Below are 24,885 nucleotides of genomic sequence, written 5' to 3' on the forward strand. Positions count from 1 at the left end.
GCCATTCACCAACCCACACTTTATCTGTCTCTCATCTTCAGTTATATTTATTATTTATTTACTTCCTTTCTACCCCACCTTTCTTCACAGTGGGAAACAAGCCAATTTACATTATTCCCCCTTTCCTCTTTTTTATCCTCACAATAACCCTGGGAGGTAGGTTAGGCTGAAAGTATGTGACTGGCCCAAAATCACCCAGTGAGTTTCCACAGCAATATGGGCATTCAAACCTGGGTCCCCTAGACTCTACTCTGAAGCTCCAAGCGCTACACCACACTGGCTTTCATAAGGTGACTGCTATTGAACAGTAACAAGCAGCCAGGCCTAGTTGAGTCGTGCAAGTCTGGTGGTACCAAGTCATCCAATGGTTGTTGCTAGGTCCAGGCCTGGCCTTGATAAGTCCTCTCTCAATGGTCAAAACAGCCCTGGAAAGGACCCTACCTCCTACCCCTGCCTTTTACTCACAGAAACAAAGCTCTGGAATGCTGTGGTTGCTTAGCAACAGCCACTGAGGGCTGCTGTTTTTCAAAGCTACAGGCGTTCCTTTTATCATTTTTTTTTTACAAAAAAAAAAAACCAATGTATTTTTTTTAGGTTTCGGATTTTTATCAAACCTGGGGCGTTATTTAGGTTTGCAGAAAGATCTGTCTTGCCCGTTGTCAGACTTCAGTACCTCGTTGCATATCAGCAATAGTAAACTCCACTCCAGACGTTGCAGAGAGTTTAAAGAGTTTTATTAAGAAAAGCAAACAGGTCAGAAGGTCTATTCAACTTAAGGTCAGAATGCCTATGGGGAGGATACAGGCTAACTATATAGAGAACACACACTAGAATTGTTTACACGTAATCTTTGAAATGCAAAACATCAGGTTTCTTTCAAGCCTCAAGAGGTGCCAGGATTCTGGCAGAATTGACACCTTAAGAACAGATAGTTGATTTACAATAGGAAGGCTTTGAAGTGGAAGTACTATTGCCTCCGGCCTTCGCCCCCTTCCCAAACTGAAGAGAAGTTTCCCATGAGACCGGGAGGGGGGGGGGAGAACACGGAGCTTGCTTATCCGGGGCCCGACTGGGTGCCCTCGCTGACACCCGTCCAGTCACCAGATTTAAGTATCCTCAGATTTGGCTGACTTGGCTATTAGAATATACAAGCGGAGACCCGCAATACTCATGGGGGGGGGGGAATCCCTTCCCCTCTTACCTTTATGCCCCCCCCATTGTTGCTGCTGGGCCTGGTGTGGCTCCCAGCTTCCACCACTGGGCCCACAGAGCCCTTCCCCCCACTGATGGCAAGCCCAGTGCGGCGCCCCGGCCACCAGGTGTGCCGAGGCTTGTCCCCAACCAACTGACACTGGTTACTAATGTTGTGCCTGAGTGACCTCTTTCAGACACGCAAGCTACACGCATACCCGCAGAAGCCGCTTGTCAGTGGCCCCAACCCCCCTTCTCTTTAGCATCAAGCAAGTAGGCACACACACACACATTCCAAAGGCTAAAATCTTTCCTCTCACATAAGGGAACAGCCTTCCTCCCCCCATCCCTCCCCTCCTTTAAGTTTCGTTTCTCCCTGCAAGAGAATAGAGTTCTATTCATTATTGTAGCAATGCTCGCGCACGCGCTGTAGAAGCTAATGACGTTGCATTGACAAGCTAACATCGAATGTTATTGGGATGTCAAATGTCTATAAAATTTCTTGCATTGCCCCTCCCTCGGTGTGACAGGATTGCAGAGCTCATTGTCTGTATCCTGGCTCACCCGGTTATGATTCCTTGATCAATAAAGCAAGCCGTAAGCTCAAATCCAGCCTCCTGCCCTCATTACTCCATTGAACTCTACGTTAATGGGGGGGCACTATAAACACTAACCCCCACCAACCAAAACTGGCAAGGCTCATGAGGTTCCCAGTCTCTGCTGCTGGGCCTGCTGAGGTTTGTTCCCCCCGCCACAACTAATACTGGCAAGCCCCACATGACTAGGGTTTCCAATCTCCAGGTTAACAGCAGAAGATCTCCTGCTATTACACCTGATCTCCAGCCGATAAGAGATCAGTTCACCTGGAGAAAAATGGCCACTCTGGCAATTGAACTCTATGGGATTGAAGTCCCTCCCCTCCCCCAAACCCTGCCCTCCTTAGGCTCTGCCCCCAAAATCTCCCGCCAATGGCGAAGAAGGACCTGGCAACCCTACACATGGCTCCTGGCCTCTGCCACCAGGCCCACCAAGGTTTCTCTTCCCACCACCACTGACAGCCAGGCCTGACAAGGCTTGTCCCCCCCCCCATGCCCCCAACAATGGCAAGCCCGGTGCACCTCCCGGCCTCAGCCACCGGACCACTGAAGCTTCTCCCCAATTGACAACATTGGCAAGGCTTGTTCCCACCCACACTACACGTAGGCAAGCCCCATGGAGCTGCTGGCCTCTGCAGCTGGACCTGCTGAGGCTTCCTGCCGCCACCATCTTACAGAGGAGGAGGAAGAGGAGGTATCATTGTCTGAGCATTTGTTTTTTTGGGGAGGGGTTTAAAAAAAAACCCAATGTATTTTTTAAACCTTTTCAGATTTTTCTGCAAACCTGAGTTTCCCAAGTTTGAAGAACTATCTATTTTTAGTCAATGGGGGCCAGATCCAAGGTTTTAGGTATCCTCAGATGAATCCACATGTGACTATTAGAATATATGATGATGTATACTTCATCTTCTGGGTGTAGCAAAAGAAAGTGGAAGGTAGGGGTTTCAACAACAACAACAAAAGAGCAAGATTAATGTTATTTCCTAACTTTCTGGGAAATGAGTGATGGAGTTTAATACTTAAATTTAAAATGTCTCGGTAATGGAATTCCTGTTGTTGCTTCTGATTACTTCGATGATCATTTTGAAGCCTTACCTGAACAGTTGCAGGTTGGCTGGGTCTCTGCACTAAATCCTGGGGTACGCTGGAGGAAGCCTCTGTGAGGAGCTTTGTAGTTGTGGCTGTAGGAGAATAATTATTTCAATAAAATCTGTTTACTTAATTTATCACCATTTATGACAATTATTATAACTGTTATTAATACAAAAAAAGAAGAAGACAAGTTGGAGCGTGTCCAGAGGAGGGCAACCAAAATGGTCAAAGGTCTGGAATCTATGCCCTATGAGGAGAGACTTAAGGAGCTGGGTTTGTTTAGTCTGGAGAAGAGAAGGTTAAGGGGTGACATGATAGCCAGGTTTAAATATCTGAAGGGATGCCATGTTAATGAGGGAACTAGCTTGTTCTCTGTTGCTCCAGAGACTAGGATACGGAGTAATGGATTTAAACTAAGAGAAAAGTGATTCCACCTAAACATTAGGAAGAACTTTCTGACGGTGAGGGCGGTTCGACAGCGGAATGAGCTGCCTGGGGGCATGGGGTGGAGTCCCCGTCTTTGGAGGTCTTTAAGCAGAGGTTGGATGGCCATCTGTCGGGAGAGCTTTGATTGTGGGATCCTGCATGGCAGGGGGTTGGACTTTATGGCCCTTGTGGTCTCTTCCAACCTTGTGTGATTTTGTAATTTGTGACTGGATTCCTGCAATATCCATATTAGAACGAAGCCAGCTACAGAATTAACACATCAGTAACTGATACAGGGAACTAGATGAAAGAACTACATCTTAGAATCTCAGATCTGAGAGACCGGCTTCTTTTCTATTCCTGTTCATGCCTGCAGCATTTTGGCTTTCTTGTGGAACAAATGCATTATTGAAGTCATCACGGGGTTCTTTCATGCTACACTTTACTTGCTTTTTAGAAGTAGACTTCAGTGCTAAACCAGGAGCAACAGATGCTCCTTTACAAGTATCCTCTCATTGTTTCAAAACTGTGCTAGAATTAGAAGGGGGGGAGGAACATATACAAGCAAGAAAGAACTGCATGTACAAACACGGTTTCCTTTTCAGTTTTCATCATAGCAGCTGTTCACCACATAAGAGGTATCGTACCTCTGAATAGTACCTCTGTCACAGTACAAACATGTAAAGCTCTGGCTATATGCATTCTTTCCCTTGTGCTCTCAGGGAGGGGGCAGCAAGACAGTTGAAAGAATAATATTTATATGCTGGAACGGCACTATAACAATCTGCTGCCCACTGATCTTCATCAGATTTTAATAGAACTGTTACAAAGCTACAGCAAATGTGTGAATAAAAGAACCAAAAAGGAGGGGGTCAGGAAAGGTACACAGCAGCTGTGATTACCACAACTGAGAGCCAATAGGGAATCAACGTAAAGAAAATGTAGACAGGGAAATTTGGGGGGGAGCCAGAGGAAAGTGCACAGAAAATTCCCACGTGTGAAAACTGCATTGCTACCATGCATGCTTCTGCATCCACAGTGATGAAAGCAACGCATAGAATCTTCACCAAGTGGAAGCAACCTGGTAGTGGTTTTCCAAGGTCCCATATGGAGGTCCTTCATACCACCTTCTACCTCATCATTGTAATTGGAGATATGCTGGAGATTGAACCTCCTGCATGCAAAACGCTCTACCGAGCCATGACCCTACCTGAAAGTTCTGGTTTGCAAGAAGGACTAAAGAACACATGCCTCATTAAATTCTTGAAGAACATCATCAGCACTCTCCAGCAGTGTGGAGAGTGCTGATGAAAAAAACTTTCATTTTGCCAAAGTAATGGTAAAAGGAAAGATTGGAATGCATTTTGTTTTCATTTTGCCAAAGTACTAGTAAAAGGAAAGACTGGAATGCATTTTGTTTTCATTTTGCCAAAGTAACAGTAAAAGGAAAGACTGGAATGTATTTTGTTTTCATTTTAGGGTTTTGGCATTACTTAGGGTTTGAGGATTACTTAGACTGAAGCCCAAAGGAATATAGTGCCCTTGATTCAAACAAACAAACCAGATATCATTATTTAGTATTACCCAATAGTTGGCTTTATAATTTTATTGTATCATGCACCATAGTTTCAAACTATTCTGCCAGATAGCTCCTAGACCAGTCAACATATCCAGTTTAAAATCTTTATTAGACAGTATGTTCTGCATTTTCAATAAATAGTTCCAGAATTTTTTTTAGCAGTTTTCAGCTGCTGAAAGTATAGGCAGTGTGCTGGAAAGCCAAGCAGCTATTTTCTAAACCTCACTCTACCCATCTGTAATTATGGGAATAATAATACAAACCTATCTTAAAAGGCCATTAAAAGGATGACTTTTAGGGTTGCTAATTCTAAACTCATCCCTCTAGCTGGTTCCTTTAATATTAGTTCGATCTGCAACAATTATGCCATGAAAAGCTTCAACTGCCTATTTCCTCATATTAAACTTCTATTAAAGGGACAAGACATGTTTCTGTTGGCCAGTTGGCAAACAAATACTTTTAATATAAAGCAAACATTCAGAAATGCAGCTATTTAAATACTATTATTTAACTACACACAGCCCATTTCTGAGGGGGTGGGGCTAGATCCGCGGCAGCCAGGAGCAGCGCAGCCACGCCGCCTCCACAGAGGCTTCCTGGCCGCCGCGGAGGGGAAAAAAAGCTATTTAAAAAAATTACAAAAAGAAAAAAGTGAATATGCCCCATTGCGAACAGTGAGGCTGCACCACCAAAAAAGGTGGCACAGCCCCACTGCAGCTCAAGGGGGGGTTCCCAGGGCAAAAGGGGTTAGGAAGCTGACTGTCAGCTCTGCCCCTTGGAATGTACCACCTCCCCAACGCCGGCACGGCCTGCTGCTTCCAGGATTTAGATCCTGCTGCAGCAATGGAGGCCTGTGCCACTCCGGGATGCACAGGCTGTGTGTGTGACACCTGGGAAGGTGTAAGTGCCCATTATCCTGGGTTAAACGGGCACTTACACTGGCACGGGGTCACACTGACTCCTATGGAGCTGCCCCCCCTCCAGGAATGCGCTCTAACAGTTTATGTGAATCAGAGCGAATTTATCATTCTTTATGAAAGGAAAATGCTTCATTTCTGTTCAGGATTTTTCTTCTTGTAGAAGGAAATAGGAAGCTGATGATCGTATATGGCTTTGAATGCATGCTTGGAGCTGCTGGGTTTTAGCAATGTTACTACTAACCTGCTAGCTTACTGCCCGCTAGCAGTGTGTATTTTTTTCTTAAACGTATATCCCACTATGTATTCTGGAACTGAGGTTCTCGTATCATAATGCAGCTGAATCTATCTCATTTTTTATCTTCTTGCTCTTCCTGAGTATTGGCTGCTAATCATAACTCTGGATGCTATCAGCATTTTCCCTTCTGTTAGTGATTTTCTCTATATATGTAGACATACATCCTCTCTGTACATACGTTATATATACGTTTTTATCTCAAGATAACCTTTGCTCTTTTGGTACATTATGACTTTTACAGCAATATGTTACACTGAACATTTTGGAATCAGTATTTGTATAGCAACCACAACTTACACGCTGTGTCAGATAAGGATGTTGTCAAAGATTTGTGTGAACCTTGAGATGATGCAGAAAGTGTCCGACTGGTGTTGAGAACTGGGACACCTAATTCAAGTGCATTAAAGTGCTGTTGGGGATCCAAGTCTGAATCACTGTCCTTAAAAATAAAGTAAATATTGTATTATATCTGATTTGTTTTTGACAGTTTGGAATGCAAGATTTAGAGTGGTTATAAACCTTGAGATAGCGTATTTGTTTAAAATTTGTTCTTTTAAATATTCACTCTTTAATGCCGTGGTTATAGATACATCAATTTTTATGGTCTTCAGCACATAACTTGGTCATCGAAACTGACCTTTATTTTTCTTTCTCAACGGAGCACTCCCCTAACAGACCAAAAAAGAGATGAAGCCTCATTTCAGCAACATCTGTCAAGAATATAAATGTCTGTCCTAGTACCTAGCCCCATGGTGCAGAGTGGTAAGCTGCAGTACTACAGTTGAAACTCTGCTCACGACCTGAATTCGATCCCAAAGGAAGTCGATTTCAGGTAGCCAGCTCATGGTTGACTCAGCCTTCCATCCTTCCAAGGTAAAATGAGTACCCAGCTTGCTGGGAGTAATGTGTAGATGACTGAGGAAGGCAACGGCAAACCATCCCATAAACACAGTCTGCCTAGTAAACATGCCTTTTGCACCATGACCTTACTTAGAATTTCAGCCATTTCTTCCCCTATTGCATGCACACATATACATATAAGTATTAAATATAAACATACACATATATTCATAGTTCCCCAGGTTCCTTTGGTAGGTTTGTGTACCAATCAAAATTAATCCCTAGTGTTGTTAATACAATGACTTTTTTTTCTTCTGTCTTTGAAAACTTTGTTTTCCTTCTTCTGTCACTCTTCTAAGGGATCTGTGTTTCTCAGTTAGTGTTAGCAAGACATTTCACCAGCAGATAGTTTTTGTATTTTCAGGGGAATGCTTTGATATTTTTTTATTTTTCCTCCCAAGGCTAAGGGTACAACCTGACACCAGAGAACTGAATTCCCAATCACAACCATGTCTTGCACAGACCCTGGGATATCCCAAACACACATTAAACTCGCATAAAGGTACCATGAAAGCAAACAGTCGTAAATTACTTCAGTAACTATCTAAGTGTTTGTTGACTGCTGGAATATACTTTGCATAAACCAGAAAATAGAAAAACAAAAACAGAAAGTAGTAATTGGAGGATACCTTCAATACAGAAGAGATGATCTCCGAAGAACCATCTTTCAAGATTAAATCTTGTCTCCTTTCCACTCGAACATCTGAATAACTGATTTAAAACTATATATTTATGTGAAGAAGTATATTCCATTCCACAATTCAGACAGCAGCTGACTACAGTTTTATTACTTGATAATTACTTTTTTTTACTTGATAAACTCTGCAATGAGAACCCACAGCTCACATAATCTATATGTATATAGTAATACTGGTCTGTATCCCACAAACTTTGTTTGAAAAACAAGTTCTGAAGCTTTACTCCAGCCTAAGGAGCCTTCTTCCAACTTAAGAGGCTGTTCTGTTAAAGAAAGTGCCACTTAAGTAGGAGGGAATCTCCTTAGGCTTCAGACTTTGCTGAATGGAGTAGTAGGATACAGACTATTGTATTCAGCTTCTTCCCATTTTTATTATATATGCAAAAGAACAAAGAGTCTTAGCTGTAATTGTATATATTCTTCCTTGGGAGTAAGACCTATAGATAAAACTGGAGCTTGAGGCTGCTTGGTATGTTACATTCATGTAAAAATCTAATGTATGCACACAATAAACATTCATTTCAGCATTTCATGTTATACAGGTACCTATGTCAGGGAGCTAAAATAGTTCATAATTCTGCAACATGAGTACACAGGTTTGCTTTTGCACAATATGTGAAGGAGCTCTTAATCCAAACACATTGGTGTAGGATCGCAACCTTAATTTTAATGGCACTTTCTCTAGAGATTAGATTAGCATGCCTTAATCTACCCAATGTTTCATAACAGTAGTACAAAATACATTCTACATATAGTTATACCTATACATATAAATAAGGATGTCTGTATACTCTTTGAACTTGTTTAACCATACACAGGCTTGGATCCTGCCAAAAATAAGTTTCCCGTCTCTCTGCACAGCCCCAAATGTCCTCCTAAAATTCTGTTCCTGTTGTACAGGAGACCCCCATGAACAACATAAAGGGTGAGTTGGTGTCTGCTGTGGGAGGTAGGAATCAACAAAAATTGTCCCCTCCCTACATCATTGGAAATCCACCATGGGATCCAACCCGTGTGTGTGTGTGTGTGTGTGTGTGTGTGTGTGTGTGTGTGTGTGTGATGTGCCGTCAAGTCGTTTCCGACTCATGGCGACCCTTTTAATGAAAGTCCTCCAAAATGTCCTATCTTTGACAGCCTTGCTCAGATCTTGCAAATTGAAGGCTGTGGCTTCCTTTATTGAGTCAATCCATCTTTTGTTGGGTCTTCCTCTTTTCCTGCTGCCCTCAACTTTTCCTAGCATGACTGTCTTTTCCAGTGACTCTTGTCGTCCCATGACGTGACCAAAAATTTCATGACGTGATCCAACCCATAGCGAACTATAATTTTCTTTCAGTCTCAATTTACACATGCAACAAATTTTATAGCAGCTGCTTATAATGCAACCTCATTAAGGCTGCTTCATGTAGTAAGTCATTCTTATGAAGCACCTGGCTATGTGTATCTGGCTTTGTTCTTCATGCCACAGCAAACACATACCTTACTACGGTGTGTGTGCATACAATGAATTCTGGTTTGGAGTTCCACTGGTGGTAGGTAATGTAGTAATGTGTCTGCAGCCAGATCCACTGCTGTCCTTTGGTCAGAAACCGATAGCAGCAAGACTTCCCTTTGCCAAACTGCATCACTATTTGTGGAGAGGGGAAAATACACAATCAGTATCAATATATGAAAAAAATATTTTAAAAATAATTCTATGAGATTCTCAGTGGATTTCCTGGTAAACACATATTCCCCAATGGGTACCAGACTTCTCATTTTGAATGTACAGTGGTGGCATATATTCACGTAAGTATAATCAATACACATGATTATCCAAGGTGTGTTGTTCTTTTGTATAGAAGTAGTGGCTCTTGTTGTGGATGTGTATCTCCATTTGTATCAGGCACATCCAACAAGTTCAGTGGTGTCAAATAAGCATCAGCAGCAAACATAGTTATTATGGCGTCATTCTTTATTGAATAAAACCATGCTCAATCTCATTAGCAAACTATGATTTTCATCTATTGAGATACAAAGAAAATCTCAACTTTGTTAATTTCTGACAAAGCCATTTTTATGGCTTCATGTCCCAACTTTGCTCCTCCAAACGCAGATTCCAGTGAGAGAACTGAAACCACCAAAAGAAGATAGCCAAGCAAAGGTAATTCCATTAGGGAATTTGTTAAGATTTTTTCCCTCTCAACTGTCCATTTCTGAAATTATCACTGTGTGAAGAAGTTTACATAGTTCAGCACAGCCACTGATGTAAGCTTAATAGCTACATTCACTACTACCCTCAACAGTACGTACTGGAAGAATTAGAACCATTTGTCCAATCCAGAATGTTCACTGTGACTTTTCTAGTTAAACAATGTGCATTATTTTCTGCTTTCAATGCCTTATCTTTCATGGTCACTCCATATATGACATTCTAACCTCCCCATTGAGAAATATTAAAGGGGAGGTCTTTCCATTGATTGGTGGAGCTGCTCCTGACTTATTCTATTGCTACTGAGACCAATTGCCAGTTTTAGCTGACAGAGGAGGGGAAATGAGGAGCATCTTGTTGGCAGCATGCTAGTAGCAGCTGCGATCCATCTGTACTGACTGTTTTTCTCCTCTCCCTGCAAGTATTTAGCCTAGATGGGGTCAGAGTTATTCCTGGCAGAAGGGGGAAATAAGGAAGATATTGCTGGCTTGCTTGCTGAAAGATAGTAGCATCCAAGATCCACTGTGGCTGACTTCCCCACCCCCCTTCCTGTTTAGACTGACCAGGACGAGAAGAACAAGACCTTGGGTGTGAGCCCAAGGGGAGGGCCCATGGCTCAGTGGTAGAGCATCTGCTTGGTGTGCAGAAGGTCCCAGTTTCAATCCCTGGCATCTCCAGTTAAAGGGACTAGGCAAGTAGGTGATATGAAAGACCTCTGCCTGAGACCCTGGAGAGCTGCTGCCAGTCTGAGAAGACAATACTGACTTCGATGGACCAAGGGTCTGATTCAGTATAAGGCAGCTTCATGTGTCCATGTGTTCATGTGCCCTTGGTGTGTGTCCTATGATAGTCACCTTGGCGAACCTAGACTAGTGCAAATTGTTAGTTTTCTGTTTGTTACAGAAATTCGGAAATTTTTGCTCCTTTTTCATAAGCTGCTTGATGTCCATCCAGGAAGAGAAGTTCCTCCAAAACGCTTAAATAAATAAATAAATTCATTAATGAATAAATCTCTCAACTTCATCTCCATTGGTGTCAGGCCCATTTTAAGCATGATGTTTGCAAGGCAAGTCCCTAATGAGTGCCGAAACAGGTCTTCCCTCACCCAGGGCGCGTGTATACCTAGCAGTATTAAAATTATGGAAAAAGCAAGGCAAGTGCTTTCCCCACATGGGCTTAGCATCTTATTTAAACTGTGGTTCTGCCTGTACAAAGTACCTGTGCACACTTAAGAAGCATGGTGGGACAATATCCATAAGGGCTACGGATCTCTGGGGTGCAATCTAACTGCACATAGTTGCTTTTCACACATAACAATACAGTTTCAGGGAGAGTCTGAGTTCGTAAGAAGTTTCACGTGTTAGCTCTTTGTCACACTTGTGTCACGTTTGAACTGGGCACTGGTTCCTTTGTACTCATTTGAGTAGTGCCAGTCAAAATTAATTCTTATTTTAGAGGTATACTCTAAAATAAGAATTAATTTTGACTGGCACTACTCAAATGACTAACAATTAAACAACAGGACAGAAATCATGAGCAATATTTCAGTGGACTTGTTTAATTTTTGTTTATTCACCTTATGCAAAGCATTAAAATATAATTCTGTTTCAGCTCTGGTAATTAGTGATAATTAGTGATTCCCGGTACTGCTGGCAACCTGCACAATTTTGACAGTGTCAACCCCAACATCGTTTTATATCTGCTTAATAGCTGGGCAATGCAGCCATGTGATGAATAAAATATGGCTAAAATTAACTTATGTGACACACTTAATTAGCCTCAAATGACTATTCTTAATAACAGTCTTTGAACTCTATGATGTGGCCATGTAGGTGATAGATAATTCAGAAAAGCTGAACTAAAACGGAATTAAATTCGCTGACTAAATATAGTGGGGTATGTGTGTGTATATTCACTAAATATAGTGGTATAACCAGTTCAGTCTGGTAGCCAAATCGTATTCTCATCTTTTCTATTCCACAGAAACAAGCATTTCTCTGAATTCCCGTGAGTGCTGGCAAAGAAATACTCACAGTGTTCATGGCACCGAACCAACAGCTGTAGGTCATCTACATGATAGTAATCATAACCAGAAGTACCCAGCACTTCAAAAGGCAAATATCCTATGATTGGTGGTGCTCTGCATCAAGGCAAAATACAAATATTTCATTAGTCCATTGAAATAAGAAAAGCTATGCTTACGGTTGCCCACCTCCAGGTACTAGCTGGAGATCTCCTGCTATTATAACTGATCTCCAGCCGACAGAGACCAGGGAAAAATGGCCACTTCGGCAATTGGACTCTATGGCATTGAAGTCCCTAACCCTGCCCAAACCCCACTCTCCTCAGGCTCCACCCCAAAAATCTCAATGTATTTTCCAACCTGGAGCTGGCAACCCTAGCTATGCTTGACACCTCTCCTCCAACCATAGGACTGGGCAAACAACCCACAAGTAGACAAGAGAATGTTTGGTTCTACTGTGTACAACTTGGGGTGGGGAGAGAAGGGAAGGAAAACATTTCGGGCACTCCAGTGCCCTACTCTACAACTTGTTTTTTTTTTTTAAAGAAAATAAGGAAAGCAAAAGGAAAGAACAAAAGACAACAGCAAGAATGGCAAATTTATATCAATAATTTCTATTGAACAACTGGATTTTGATTCACTCATAATGATGAACAGTGAGTGACAGGCTACCAAATATGCCAGGTTATCAAAAAGAACCACCCTTTCATACGTTTTACCAAGTCTCAGGGTTAGAAGAAGGAAAGTGCAAAATAGTACAATTATAATTGTAGACAGCCCTGCTACAGGCCTGGAAATATTTTTGTGCACTTTTAAAAGTGAACATCTAATTTGACCTTTACAAGCATCGTTAACACGAGTTAGTTTGGTTTCTTGATTTCTCTAGTTGTTCCGTATTATGATCTCAATGAGATTAGTTTATCAGTTAGGAATGTTTCATTTAGAGGATGCTGCTGTCTCCTTTTGTAAGGAGAAAGGTTGTGCCAGGCTGTAGAGAACACCCAGGGCCTCACACGAACAAAGTATGGCTTCTCCCAAGGGAACTCCTGCCTTACAAACCTTTTGGAGTTCTTTGAGAAAGTGAACAAGCATGTAGACAACGGTGACCTGGTAGGCATTATATACTTGGACTTTCAAAAGATTTTTTGATATGGTACCTCACCAAAGACTCTTGAATAAACTCAGGGGTCATGGAATAAGAGGACAGGTTCTCTTATGGGTTAAAAATTGGTTTAATGACAGGAAGCAAAGAACAGGAATAAATGGACAGTTCTCACAATGGAAGTAAGCAGTGGTGTTCTACAAGGATCGGTATTGGGGCTTGTACTATTTAATTTGTTCATAAATGATCTGGAACTAGGGGTGAGTAGTGGCCAAGTTTGCAGATGACACAAAATTATGCAGGATGGTAAAAAACAAGGATGCTTGTGAAGAGCTCTAGGGGAATCTCCACAAACTGGGTGAGTGGGGAGCAATATGGCAGATAAAGTTCAATGCTGGTAAGTGTAAGGTAATGCATATTGAGACAAAAAAATCCCAACTTCAAGTACAGGCTAATGGGTCTGAACTTGCTGAGACTGAGAGGGGGAAAAACCTTGGGTCATAGTAGAAAGCTCAATGAAAGTGCGAACCCAGTGCGCTGCAGTGGCAAAAAAGGCAAACTCTATGTCGGGGATTATTAGGAAAGGGATTGAAAATAAAACAGCCAATATTATAATGCTCCTATATAGATCTATGGTGCAGCCTCATTTGGACTACTGTGTGCAGTTCTGGTCACCATATCTAGAAAACAACATCACAGAGCTGGAAAAAGTACTGAAGAGGGCAACCAAGATGATTAGGGGGTTGGAGCACCTTACCTATGAGAAAAGGCTGAAGAGTCTGGGACTTTTCAGTTTCGAAAAGAGATGACTAAGGGGGAACATGGCAGAGGTTTAGAAAGTATGCACAGGGTGGAGAAAGGCGACAAAGAACTTTCTCTCTCTCTCCCAAAATACTAGAACTTGAAGGCATCCAATGAAGCTGATGGGGCAATAGATTCAGGACAGACATAAGAACATAAGAAAGGCCCTGCTGGATCAGGCCAAGGCCCATCAAGTCCAGCAGTCTGTTCACACAGTGGCCAACCAGGTGCCTCTAGGAAGCCACAAACAAGACAACTGCAGCAGCACCATCCTGCCTGTGTTCCACCGCACCCAAAATAATAGGCATGCTCCTCTGATACTAGAGAGAATAGGTATGCAGCATGACTAGTATCCATTCTAACTAATAGCCATGAATACCCCTTTCCTCCATGAATATGTTCACTCCCCTCTTCAAGCCCTCCAATGCTCCTTTACATAGCAGGTGATTAAAATGTGGAATTCACTGTCAGAGTGTGTAGTGATGGCCACAGGCATAGACAGCTTTAAAAGAGGATTAGACAAATTCATGGGGGATAGGTCTATTAGTGGCTACTAGCCATGTGGACTAAAGGGAACCTCCACGTTCATAGGAAGTAAACATCTGAATATCAGTGCCAGGAGGCAGCATCAGGGAAAGGCCTCATCCCCTATGCCCTGTTGTTGGACCTCCAGAAGAACTGGTTGGCCACTGTGTGAGACAGGATGTTGGACTAGATGGACCATTGGTCTGATCCATAGGTCTCTTCTTATGTTCTTATGCTATGTTCTTAACTTACAGTCCTGGGCAATTGATTCCAGTGGAAGGCTGAGCTCTCAGACTGTGTTTGCCTTATAATGTAAACATATTTGCAAGAGAAAATCAGTAGGCAGAAGGGGAGGGGTTTAACCCTTCCTTCACACACTGATTCCCCAGCTAGCTCTTTCAAACTCTTCCTCCCTCTCCATCCAGGCTCTGAGGCCAGAAATACCACCAATTAGTGTGTATTTGGGGGCATCTGCTAACAATGTACATTTCCCAGAAAATGCCTCTCTATGCTTTGGTAAGCACAGTCCTGCTAACACATACTTGACAAGACAATGTACTGTTCTTTTCTAAATGAAATAACTGGGTTATTTTTTGTTCTAAAACAAATAATCTAAGAGCTGAATTTGTTTTTTGTTTTTTAGCTGCTCGGCCACTAGTTTACATAAAAATCTTAGAAATGTATGAAGGGCTTGCAGACATAGATTAGCATTAAAATTCTCATATGAGCTGTACTTATGAGCTATTGTAGTGATCCACCATGCATCATCTGGCCATCAAGCAGAAATAAACTTTGCAAAACATTGGCTAATAAGAGTGTACAAAAAGCATGAAGAACATCAGCACCATTTGTACTAACCTATGATCCAGAAATAAAAATTTCCACTCCAAACTGTGTCTCGAAGTAAATTCTTCTAAAGGTTCTTCAGCTACACACATTTCCTGTATTAGAATCAAATTAGTTACTGAGAGCAGAACCCTGCTTCATCTGCTTTTTGTTAAATATCAATGGACTTCAGGTAAGAGGAATACAATAGAAGATTTAGAAGAAACATCCATCTATTAAACAGCACTCAGTAAACTCTATAGTTTTGCGGATCTCATCTGATGCTATCCATTAATGTTGTTGATAAAAAGAGAATTTGTAGCCTTAAATGTTATTCAGTATACAGGATTTGATTTTTTTTTTTAAATACAGCTATTATACAGCATTTGAAGGTATGGGAAGGTGGCATGGTATGGCCCGATCGCATCTGATCTTGAACGCTAAGCAGGGTTGGTACTTGGATGGGAGACCACCAAGGAAGGCTCTATGGAGGAAGTCAATGGCAAACCACCTCTGCTTCTCACCTGCCTTGAAAGCCCCTGGCTGAGTTCACCGTAAATCAGCTGCAACTTGACAGCACTTTACTCACACACACATACACACAGCATTTGTAAACTTAACGCTGATGCCTATTTTACATGCTAAGAGAAATGCCACTAGAGAAATGCCACTGACAACTACTCCACTGCTTCACTGAAGCCCATTCCAGGTGTCATGTTTTAAGAGCTTACTTAGCATTTGGATCACTATTGTCTGTGCCTCTAACAGATGTTCCAGGAAATTTCTGGCAGACTCAGTGGGCTGGAACCAATCAGCATTTCCACTGGTGAAAATAGGTAGGGGGGCTCCTTTGACCACCCAAGAAAGCCATGCTGGGGATCTGTATGGACAAAAGCCATGTGGCATAGGGACTGTAGTAAAGACAGCTCAATATGTTTGAGCAAAAAGCTGGCTGGATCCAACCCACTGTAACAATGGCAATTCCCATGGTATGGCTGGGGGTGGGAAGGGTGCCACCTAGGATAAGGGAGGCTCTTTTAAGAAGCTACTGTGTGTCCTGGCCCATTGCATCCCATGAAAATTGTCAGGATGCTTTTGCAGATACGAGATGCAGTTTGATAATTGCATGTCATTCCTGTTTCTGTATGCAAATATTTTGGATATATGCCAAACTCACCAAATTCAATAACAACTAGCTCCCCCTAAAAACAGCATATTGCAATGTTCTCTAACACTGATGGTGCTTCACAGGGTTGTGGGGGAGACCACATCTAAGAGATATTCATAACAATATCTGTGTTAATATATTTGTGAGGGTGTCTGCAGATGGTAGCAAGAAGCATGGGCTCCGACTCACCTAGGGGCCACGTTTGTGACCCAAGACTGGGAGCGGGTGGAGGGAGGCTGTCCTTGCCGGCTCAAAGTTGGCAGTGCGTGTCTGGGGAGGATGCGGGGGCCCTGCAGCCTGGGCTGGCAGCTGGTGCATCCATGGGCGGGCATGGAGTTTGGGGCTAGACCTGCGTGTGTGTCCCAGTGCAGGTCCATCCCACCCCAGCCCTCCCCTACCTAGCCAGGTGGAAAAATAGGCCTCCCCTTCACTTGGCCTCCTGCTCTCCGTCCCACCCCTTGCATTTGATTGTTACAGGTTGCATTTTTGGTTATTTTGTTTGTTATCGGCATTCTGTCACAGCTTGGGTGGTGGTTTGAGCACTGGGATGGATCCATTTGTGGGGGGAGGCAATGCCTATGAGCCCACCTCCCATTTCGGAGACTCCCTGACGGGGTGGAGCCATGCAGCAGCATGCCTGGCTCAGGGGCTGTTGGCTGGCCCTCACCACTAGAAGGCAAGGGAACCACGCAGCGACTTGCACTTATGTGGGATCCTGGGGCTTGCCACTCCATGGATTCCCCCTCCCCCAGAAGGCAAGGTTGGGGGATGGGGTTATATCTGGCGGCAAGCAGGTCACCAGATGCTGGATCTGTCCCCATGCTGCCCCAAATGCTCCTACAGTTTGTGTCCAATAAAAGTTGTGGCCTATTCTTCCCAACCTGTGTGTGTGTTGGTGTACTCCCTCACCCTTCTCCCTCCCTTGCCCCTGGGTTCGCAAATGATCTGCATTACCTCATTGATCCTTCAGTTGCATATTGCTATTTTCCGCAAATATTCAGTATTTGCCTCTTCTACAAATTATTAATATTATATATGGTCATTACATCATCTCAAACATTCTGAAGTACAGTACCACGTTTGCCGGTGGTCTGCAAACCATTGTTTTCAATGGAGATAGAAGAAGAATAAGAATTGGTTTTTATATGCCGACTTTCTCTACCACTTAAGGAAGAATCAAACCGGCTTACAATCACCTTCCCTTCCCCTCCCCTCCCCACAACAGACACCCTGTGAGGTAGGTGAGGCTGAGAGAGTGTGACTTGGCCAAGGTCACCCAGCTGGCTTCATGTGGAGGAGTGGGGAAACAAATCCAGTTCACAAGATTAGCCTCTGCCGCTCATGTGGAGGAGTAGGGAATCAAACCCGGTTCTCCAGATCAGAGTCCACCACTCCAAACCACTACACCATGCTGGCTCTCTTAGGTACTTAGGTACACTCTGAACCTACTCCCTTCCCTTTGTACAAGTCCATAAATGGGAAGAAAATGATTAAAAGAACTAGTATTGCTGCTGATACTTAACACATTCCAACACACACACACACACTTGCCTTTAAAAACTGAGGCGTTGCCAGCCGGACAGTAGCAACAAAGCAGACTTGTTTTCCTACTGGTGTTCTGTAACCTCTTGGAACGGTACCGTCAAAGCCATTACAAGTGGATATAGGCACTGGATGAGAAAATTACAAGACAAAGAGTTGTGCCTCTTAGCTTATTTGCTCCTACAGACTAGTTTATAAATTTGAAATGCACAAACAATAGATCTTGCTCAGAAATGTCTTAACATGCTTTTAAAGTTTCAAAAATCTACCTGCAAAAGTGCATCTATTCTAGATCTAAATCAGTTGCATCAGAAAACATGTTTGTTAACCCGCAGCGCAACTTGATGACATGGTGGCAGACCCATGCCTTCAAATATAGGCTTCTGCTGAACAGCTGTAAATAGATGAGAGAGGGATGAAGCACAATTTACAGCAAGTGGGATGAGGTACTGGCTATCCCACGTAGTTCCCCCCACCCAGCTAGGCTTATTTCATGATTCAGGGCCCAGTTGTGAGAAAAATGGCTGGGGAGAAGAATCTTGAGTTGGAGGAGGCACAGCCTGCTGCTTTTTCGCTGGAAAAACCTCCACACGCTTTAAAGCTGCTCAGCATGACCTGCAGTTGAAGACAAATGTCTGTCATGTCCCATTCTGCCTTCACAGAAGAAGGAATTAGGATTGGTTTGGGGGGGTGGGGAAGTATGGCTGCACCTTAAACCGGCTCCTACGAGCTTCTTAAGGCTACCCTTCTGTTGTTGTTCACCAATAACAGTGATGGTTGTATTAATAAGAACACCGCCTTATTTTTCTAAAACACAGCTACAGCACCAATGACAAGTGATAGCTATTATTTCCAAGCTTATGATTTATTTATTTTTCCCAGGGGTGGAATTTTTAAAAGAGAGCTATTCGGTTACGAAAAATCAGCTGCTTCTCCTAAAGAATGTTTAGATAGATAGATGATAGATAGACAGATGATAGATAGATGATAGACAGACAGACAGTCAGACAGACAGATATCATAAGGAAAAGGTGGAACGCAGCAGAATAATATGATACAGTTTTTCTTGGTCTTCACCATTCAAATCAGAACCCTTCTTTCATACATGCTCATTTTCTTCATGAAGGGAATGCAAGGATTTCTCTCAGGGGAGCACTGAAACATGCAATCTAATATCTGCAGTCTGAAAGTTACAGTTTAGGAAAATGACACCCCAAAAGCACAGGCTCACCTGCGGGCCCATTTTGGCGGCCCAAGCAGAGGGCAGGGTTGAGCTGGCACTGAGAGGTGGGGCCGGCCTGTGTGGCGTGCGACTCTGGGGCCCCTCTGCGGGCCTTTCCGGGCTGCTGCAAATTGCGGCACACATGTTCGGCAGCATAGCAAGCTCAGGGGCATTCTCCTGAGCTTGCCTCGCGGCTGCTGGCCCACCTCCCTATTTAAATGGGCCAATCAGGCCCAGCCTGGCAAGGGGGCGGGGGCTTTTCTGTGTATTGGGCCTGGGGTGTTTCCTTCAAGGTCTAGCAGCACAGAATAAAAGGAGGGCCTGTCTGGCCTGACAACATTCAGCTTCATGTTGTGAAACTGGGAGCGCCTGGGCCTGAAGCGGGCGCCAACAGCAGCTGCAGCAGCAGATTCGGACCTGAGTCAGCCACAGTGGAGAAAGCCTCAGTGGAGGCAAGAGAAGAGGAGGGGACCTGCGAGACAGCGCCAGGATCAGCGGCCTTATCAGGAGCTGGAAGGCAGCCCCCCTTTCTTCCTTTTAAGCCTGGGCGGATGGGAAGAGGCAGTAGCCTGGTTCCCTTCCATCCAGCTACTTGTGGCTAAGAGAGCCATTTTTGAAGCTGAAATCACTGGGGGTAGGTGGGGGTAGCTAACCCTGTGCTTTGGCTGAAATCACTAGGTCAGCTGAATTCAGTGGGGGCAAGGTCGACATTGGACTGATCCCCCCCAGTAATTTTGAGGTGAGCTTTTGAACTGCACTGTGCCTCTCCCTCACCGCAGAGGTTAGGCATATTTTAATTTTTGCATGGAAGGTTCTGGATACCATGCCGCTGAAGAAGAAGGTTGAGGCGGCCAAGGAAGCTCTCCAGGCAGAGGGATCCCCTACTCACACCTGGGGCCAAGATGGGTGGGGGGGAGGAAATCCTGGGAAGCGCTGGTCCCCAGACCCTTGAAGCAGTCGAGGCCTGGGACCAAAGAGGTTGCCCTGCAAGGCCTCACCCAGGTGGTGGAGCACCTCCAGGAAGAAATGGTGGAACTGAAAGGGCAAAAGAAGCCCAAGGCAGCACCCAGCACAGGAGAGGAGGCAGGCCCTGCACCCAGGGGTCATGACCAGGTGGCATCTCGCTGGAGGAAGAGGAGGGGTTCATCATCACCCAGCTCCAGCAGATCCAGTTCCAGTGACAGCTCCAGCAGCTCAAGGACCAGGAGAAGGCGACATGGCCTGAAGGTATAGTTACAGCATTAGGCATTGGCATAGGGTTGCCAGCCTCCAGGTAGTAGCTGGAAATCTCCCTCTATTACAACTGATCTCATTTCCATATGTGCATTACCAAGCTGTTTTGCACATGCAACCTTTCTCCGATGCCTGGAGGATCTCTGGACTGAGGCATTTAAAGAGCATAAAAAGTCAGCCTACATCAATAAATTCAGAGTCAGAGGAAACAAAGAAAGACATTTCTTTTTGCCATGATTTATGGGCTTTTATGTTTCAGTCCTACGGTTTGAGATCATCAAGTTATGTGAGGTCAGGGAAGATTTGCATACTGTGGAATTGTGCTTTCTGGAATAGGCAGAAAGGAGGGGTTTGTTTGTTTTTTAACATCGAGCATGACCTATTTGGGCCAACACCAGCAGCTTTTGAAGCGCTGCTCCCCAGAGTGAATTCCAGAAAATAGCTGAAAGAAAACCCAAGTAATAATAAAGTGGAAGTAATAAAGAAGTTACTCCTTTTGTTTCTATATTGCTGCATAGAAACTTTTTGCTAGGGCATATTAAGTAAAAAAAGTTGAAATAAAAAAGAAGAATGTAATTCTCATCATTACTCTATGAATAGTTAAAAGAGCAAGGGTAAAAATGCAGCACTTAGAATAATGGCAGCACTCATGTGGCTGTTGATTTTCTCAGCTAGAAGTCAGAAAGATAAAGGAATAACTGAACTTTAAGCTACTCTCCAAAGCAGATATTCTGGCCTTGATTTTGTGTATATCTCCAAGATAACACGGACTATTCCCAGTTCACTTCAGCCGAAGAGGATCAATTTTGCAGGGTTACATCTTTCTGGATTCAACCTTCACCTAAATCAAGTTTGCTTGCATATTAGTCATACTTCTCTACAGTGCAGTCTTTTTCAAACTTGAACCTTAACACTAAGGGTATCAGTCATCATGATTAACACTGTTTCCTAGAAGGCAGCTTGTACTCTATTACCTATTTTACCCTGCCCTGTAAAGCAACAGGAAAGCATTCAGGGTTCCCAAATTTGCATTTTCATTCCCTGGACAAAGCCCTGCATAAGATAGGCAGGTGGGGGTTTTTTTTGTTTTTTTTGAGAACATGCTCCAGAATCTTCTGCAATGGCACTAAGCTTCTGTGGCAGAAAGCATGGTTTCCTTGACAGATAACTCCATGAAGGCAGAGGTCCCAACAGGAGAATTAAAAAAAGAAACTTTATGCACTGCTGCCATGGAATACGACAAACCTAAGAGCATGCCTACACTGAAAAAGTTACTTGGCATCATTCTGAGATGGTTTTCACTAACTTATAGCAGATTTTACTTTGGTCATAGCTTGTGTGTTTTGAATCTGACTCTGGGTCAAATTTCATTTTGCGTCAAGTCAGATTCGAGTTCCCTGGACCAGACTTACTTTCCCTGCAGCCACACAACAGCTGTTGGGAGTGTCATTTTTAAAATCGTAGGAGCCCAATTCAGCTTGGAATTGACAAACTGAAACAGCCCCGCCAGGGAGTTACTTGTAGAAGTTTGGAGCTGCACATGGATGGCATGAGGGGAAGGTAAGTCTCTCCCCCCCTTACTACAGTTTTGAGCCAAATTTAGCTCCCACTGATTTTTAAAATGACATTCCCTGCATCTGCTAATTAGCTGAGGTGAAAGCAAGTAGAGTCCAGATCCGATTTGCCAAAAAACATACAATGTAGTTTGGCATTTTTTCCTTGTTCCTGAGTATATGAGTATATGAGTATACTCAGTCTGATTAAGCCAGGGGAACATGTAGTTTTTTGGGGGGTGAGTTCTCATTCAACATTTTCATATTGTATATTCCCTTCAAAGTTCAATTCCATTCAAAGAGCATTCTTAATCAGAACCCTACTTAGCTCTATTCAATGGAGCTTACTCCCAGGAAAATGTTGTTTAAATTGCATTGTCAAACATTACACTAAGTAATGAGTGAAAAACAACCATTAACTATCCCAAACCTCAGTTTGATGAGCAAATTTTGCTATGTTAATCCACATCCCAGTTTTGAATATGAAGTCTGTTTTGGGGGAGGTGATCACTGACTTCCCCCAAAATGGGAAAGGATGTTGAGTAGCAGAAATGAAATACACATAAAGAGAAGACTTTCTGTCAATACAGTAAAATGTTATTATCCTAAATATATTAATTCAGAAAAATATCTACTGATGATCTTTGTGGAACTCACTTCTAATGACCGTTCTGCAGATCAATCAAAGCAGATCAAATCATCTCACATCTTAGCCTTTATGTTATTAAATTATTTCCGACAATAATATGGAATAGTGGAAGAAAGTACCGGAACTGTGCAATAGTAATAGTTGAAGGGAAGCCTTGCTGTGAGAGGGATTGAAGAACTTCCAAATAATGTAATTTTTAAAACTTAAGCAGAAGGTTAGTGAAATGGCAGGTCATTGCTGAAGCTTACCAGCTTTGCTGCTTTTGGATATTAGAAAAAGAAACAACTGATTAAGTACTCTACATAGCAGCTGCAGAACGTGAGAGCATCCAAGAAAATTTTAAAAATCAAAAACAACAAATGGTGCAAGAATGTGATGAACAAACTGTGTTCATCACTAATTATAATACATGGAATTGCAAAAATGTCACCGGCATATTACTGGCTATCACATTCCATAATCACAGTAAAAGCTAAAAGAAGTTCTGCATTTTCCCAAGTATAAAATGTTGTAGATGAGTACTAGGAAAATGCTACCTACCTGCAGTAGAAGCATAGGGAAGGGGGAATGGTGGTTGAATACAAACAGAAAACACTAACTTTTATTACAGACAACAAAATATCATGCAAGAAAAAGTCTAACGTTGCAGTCCTAAGCAGATTCACCCCGCTTTCTGTCCAATGACTTTAATGGGCATAGAAAGGTGTAACTCTGCTTGGGATTGCACCATAAGGGCCAAACTACACATTACATTTACCACATGATCACCACAGGGACTTGTACTCATATGGCAGCTTTGAATTCCCTGTAAGAACTCAAATTTAGAAAGTCCACAGGAATCTGATTCAGATAAGGATTGCACAGTGAGGAGGAGAGAAGCGGCTCCTGCTTTCCCCCCATGCCATTTTCCTGTGCAACCCTCAACAGGGCAAATAATGCCCCCAGGGCTATTTGTGGTCAGTAAAACATTGCAGGGGAGAGGAAGGAGGCCCTCCCCCACCACAGTTCTGACTTGAATCAGGCCCCTGCAGACATTCTAAATTGAGTTCCCTCAGGGAGCTCACAGCTCTTATATGGCTGCAAGTTCCTGTGGTGATCACACAGTAGATGTAATGTGTAGTTTGAAACCTAACAAATTTAGAATGACAGCATTACAGTCCAACCACAACCATGTTACCTCAGATGTTAAGTCAAACCAAACTAAATGGGACTTCCAGTTGTGTACACAGGATTGCAGTCTAGTTGTTAAATTTTGCTTTAAAAACACCATTTCTGTTCATATTGGAATGACACTCCAAACCACCTTAATACTAAAAAGGCCTCATTCTTAAATTAACCACATTTTACATATAGCCATTGGTTATATTAACAGAGCATCCTATACTGGTTCTATTAATAAATCATCTGGAGCTTACCATGAGTGTAAGACTGAAAGTTCCCTACACATTTAATGTATTCGTACGTTGGAAATTCCTTTGGGTTCAGACTTCCTCTTAGAAAATGACAGTGAAATTCTAAATCATTGTCAGCTGGAAATTTAAGGGGAAAATAAAATAAATATTATTTGCAAATTAAACAAACTGAAAATCATATAGTCAATCAAATGGTATTAAATGACTCTGTGGCCTCAGAGGTCCACAATTTGCTAGAGGTAGTAGGCTGCTCAGATCTGCAAATAGATATTTCTCATGCATCCTTTTAAAGCTGATAGTTTGTACCCAACAAGATGTTTTAGTGGGTTGGGCTTCATGGAGCAGAACATTCCCACTTTCCTTTCCAGCTGCAGCTCATTAAACCACCTGAGCTTTTATTCCTGGTGGCCAGAAGAACCTTGGAAACAGCACAGGGGGCAAAGTGTGAGTGGGGGTCTGCAATGAAAGGGGGAAAGCAGCAGAAATCACTGCCCCAAAATTCTCTTAAGTCTTCAGAACTGTATGAATAGAAGTCAGTGAGTGGATTTAACTGATAATGCTTCATGAGATAAATTAAACTAGCTTAACATAACAGAAAGCAATGCAATATAAAAACCAAATCCATAGATTCATCATAATCTATTTCACTTTTGAAGCATATAAAATTATTTGTTTAAAATGTATTTATAATGATTAGAACAAGTCAATTTTGCCTAAACATAAAAACGAAAACATGGAAAATATGTTTATAGGCAAAACATACATAAAAATAGCCTAAGAACCTAATGTTTTTTATTGGAAGTTACACTCACATTTTAAGTAATTTGATGAGGCAGAATCCACCACAAGCATATGAGAAGATAACATTTTACAAATGTCTGAATGCTCTTGTTCTGGAAGGAAATTTAATAAATTCTTATCCACTATATCAGACTGTAAAGAGACC

General features: G+C 42.7%; 1 protein-coding gene across 1 annotated transcript in view; it reads right to left on the reverse strand.

Moving 5' to 3' along the window:
- Positions 1 to 24,885, reverse strand: part of NPAS2 (neuronal PAS domain protein 2) — an 84,458-nt gene that overhangs the window by 9,789 nt on the left and 49,784 nt on the right. The window contains exons 6-14 of the mRNA XM_056861998.1: positions 24,752 to 24,872; positions 23,943 to 24,056; positions 17,880 to 17,998; positions 15,194 to 15,276; positions 11,918 to 12,024; positions 9,173 to 9,320; positions 7,629 to 7,710; positions 6,397 to 6,538; positions 2,883 to 2,968 (exon numbers count right to left, since the gene is read on the reverse strand). Of these exons, the coding sequence (XP_056717976.1) occupies positions 2,883 to 2,968; positions 6,397 to 6,538; positions 7,629 to 7,710; positions 9,173 to 9,320; positions 11,918 to 12,024; positions 15,194 to 15,276; positions 17,880 to 17,998; positions 23,943 to 24,056; positions 24,752 to 24,872 (1,002 nt within the window). The remainder of the gene's footprint in view (positions 1 to 2,882; positions 2,969 to 6,396; positions 6,539 to 7,628; positions 7,711 to 9,172; positions 9,321 to 11,917; positions 12,025 to 15,193; positions 15,277 to 17,879; positions 17,999 to 23,942; positions 24,057 to 24,751; positions 24,873 to 24,885) is intronic.

The sequence above is a fragment of the Euleptes europaea genome, chromosome 16 (assembly GCF_029931775.1).
Source record: "Euleptes europaea isolate rEulEur1 chromosome 16, rEulEur1.hap1, whole genome shotgun sequence".
Lineage (NCBI taxonomy): Eukaryota > Metazoa > Chordata > Lepidosauria > Squamata > Sphaerodactylidae > Euleptes > Euleptes europaea.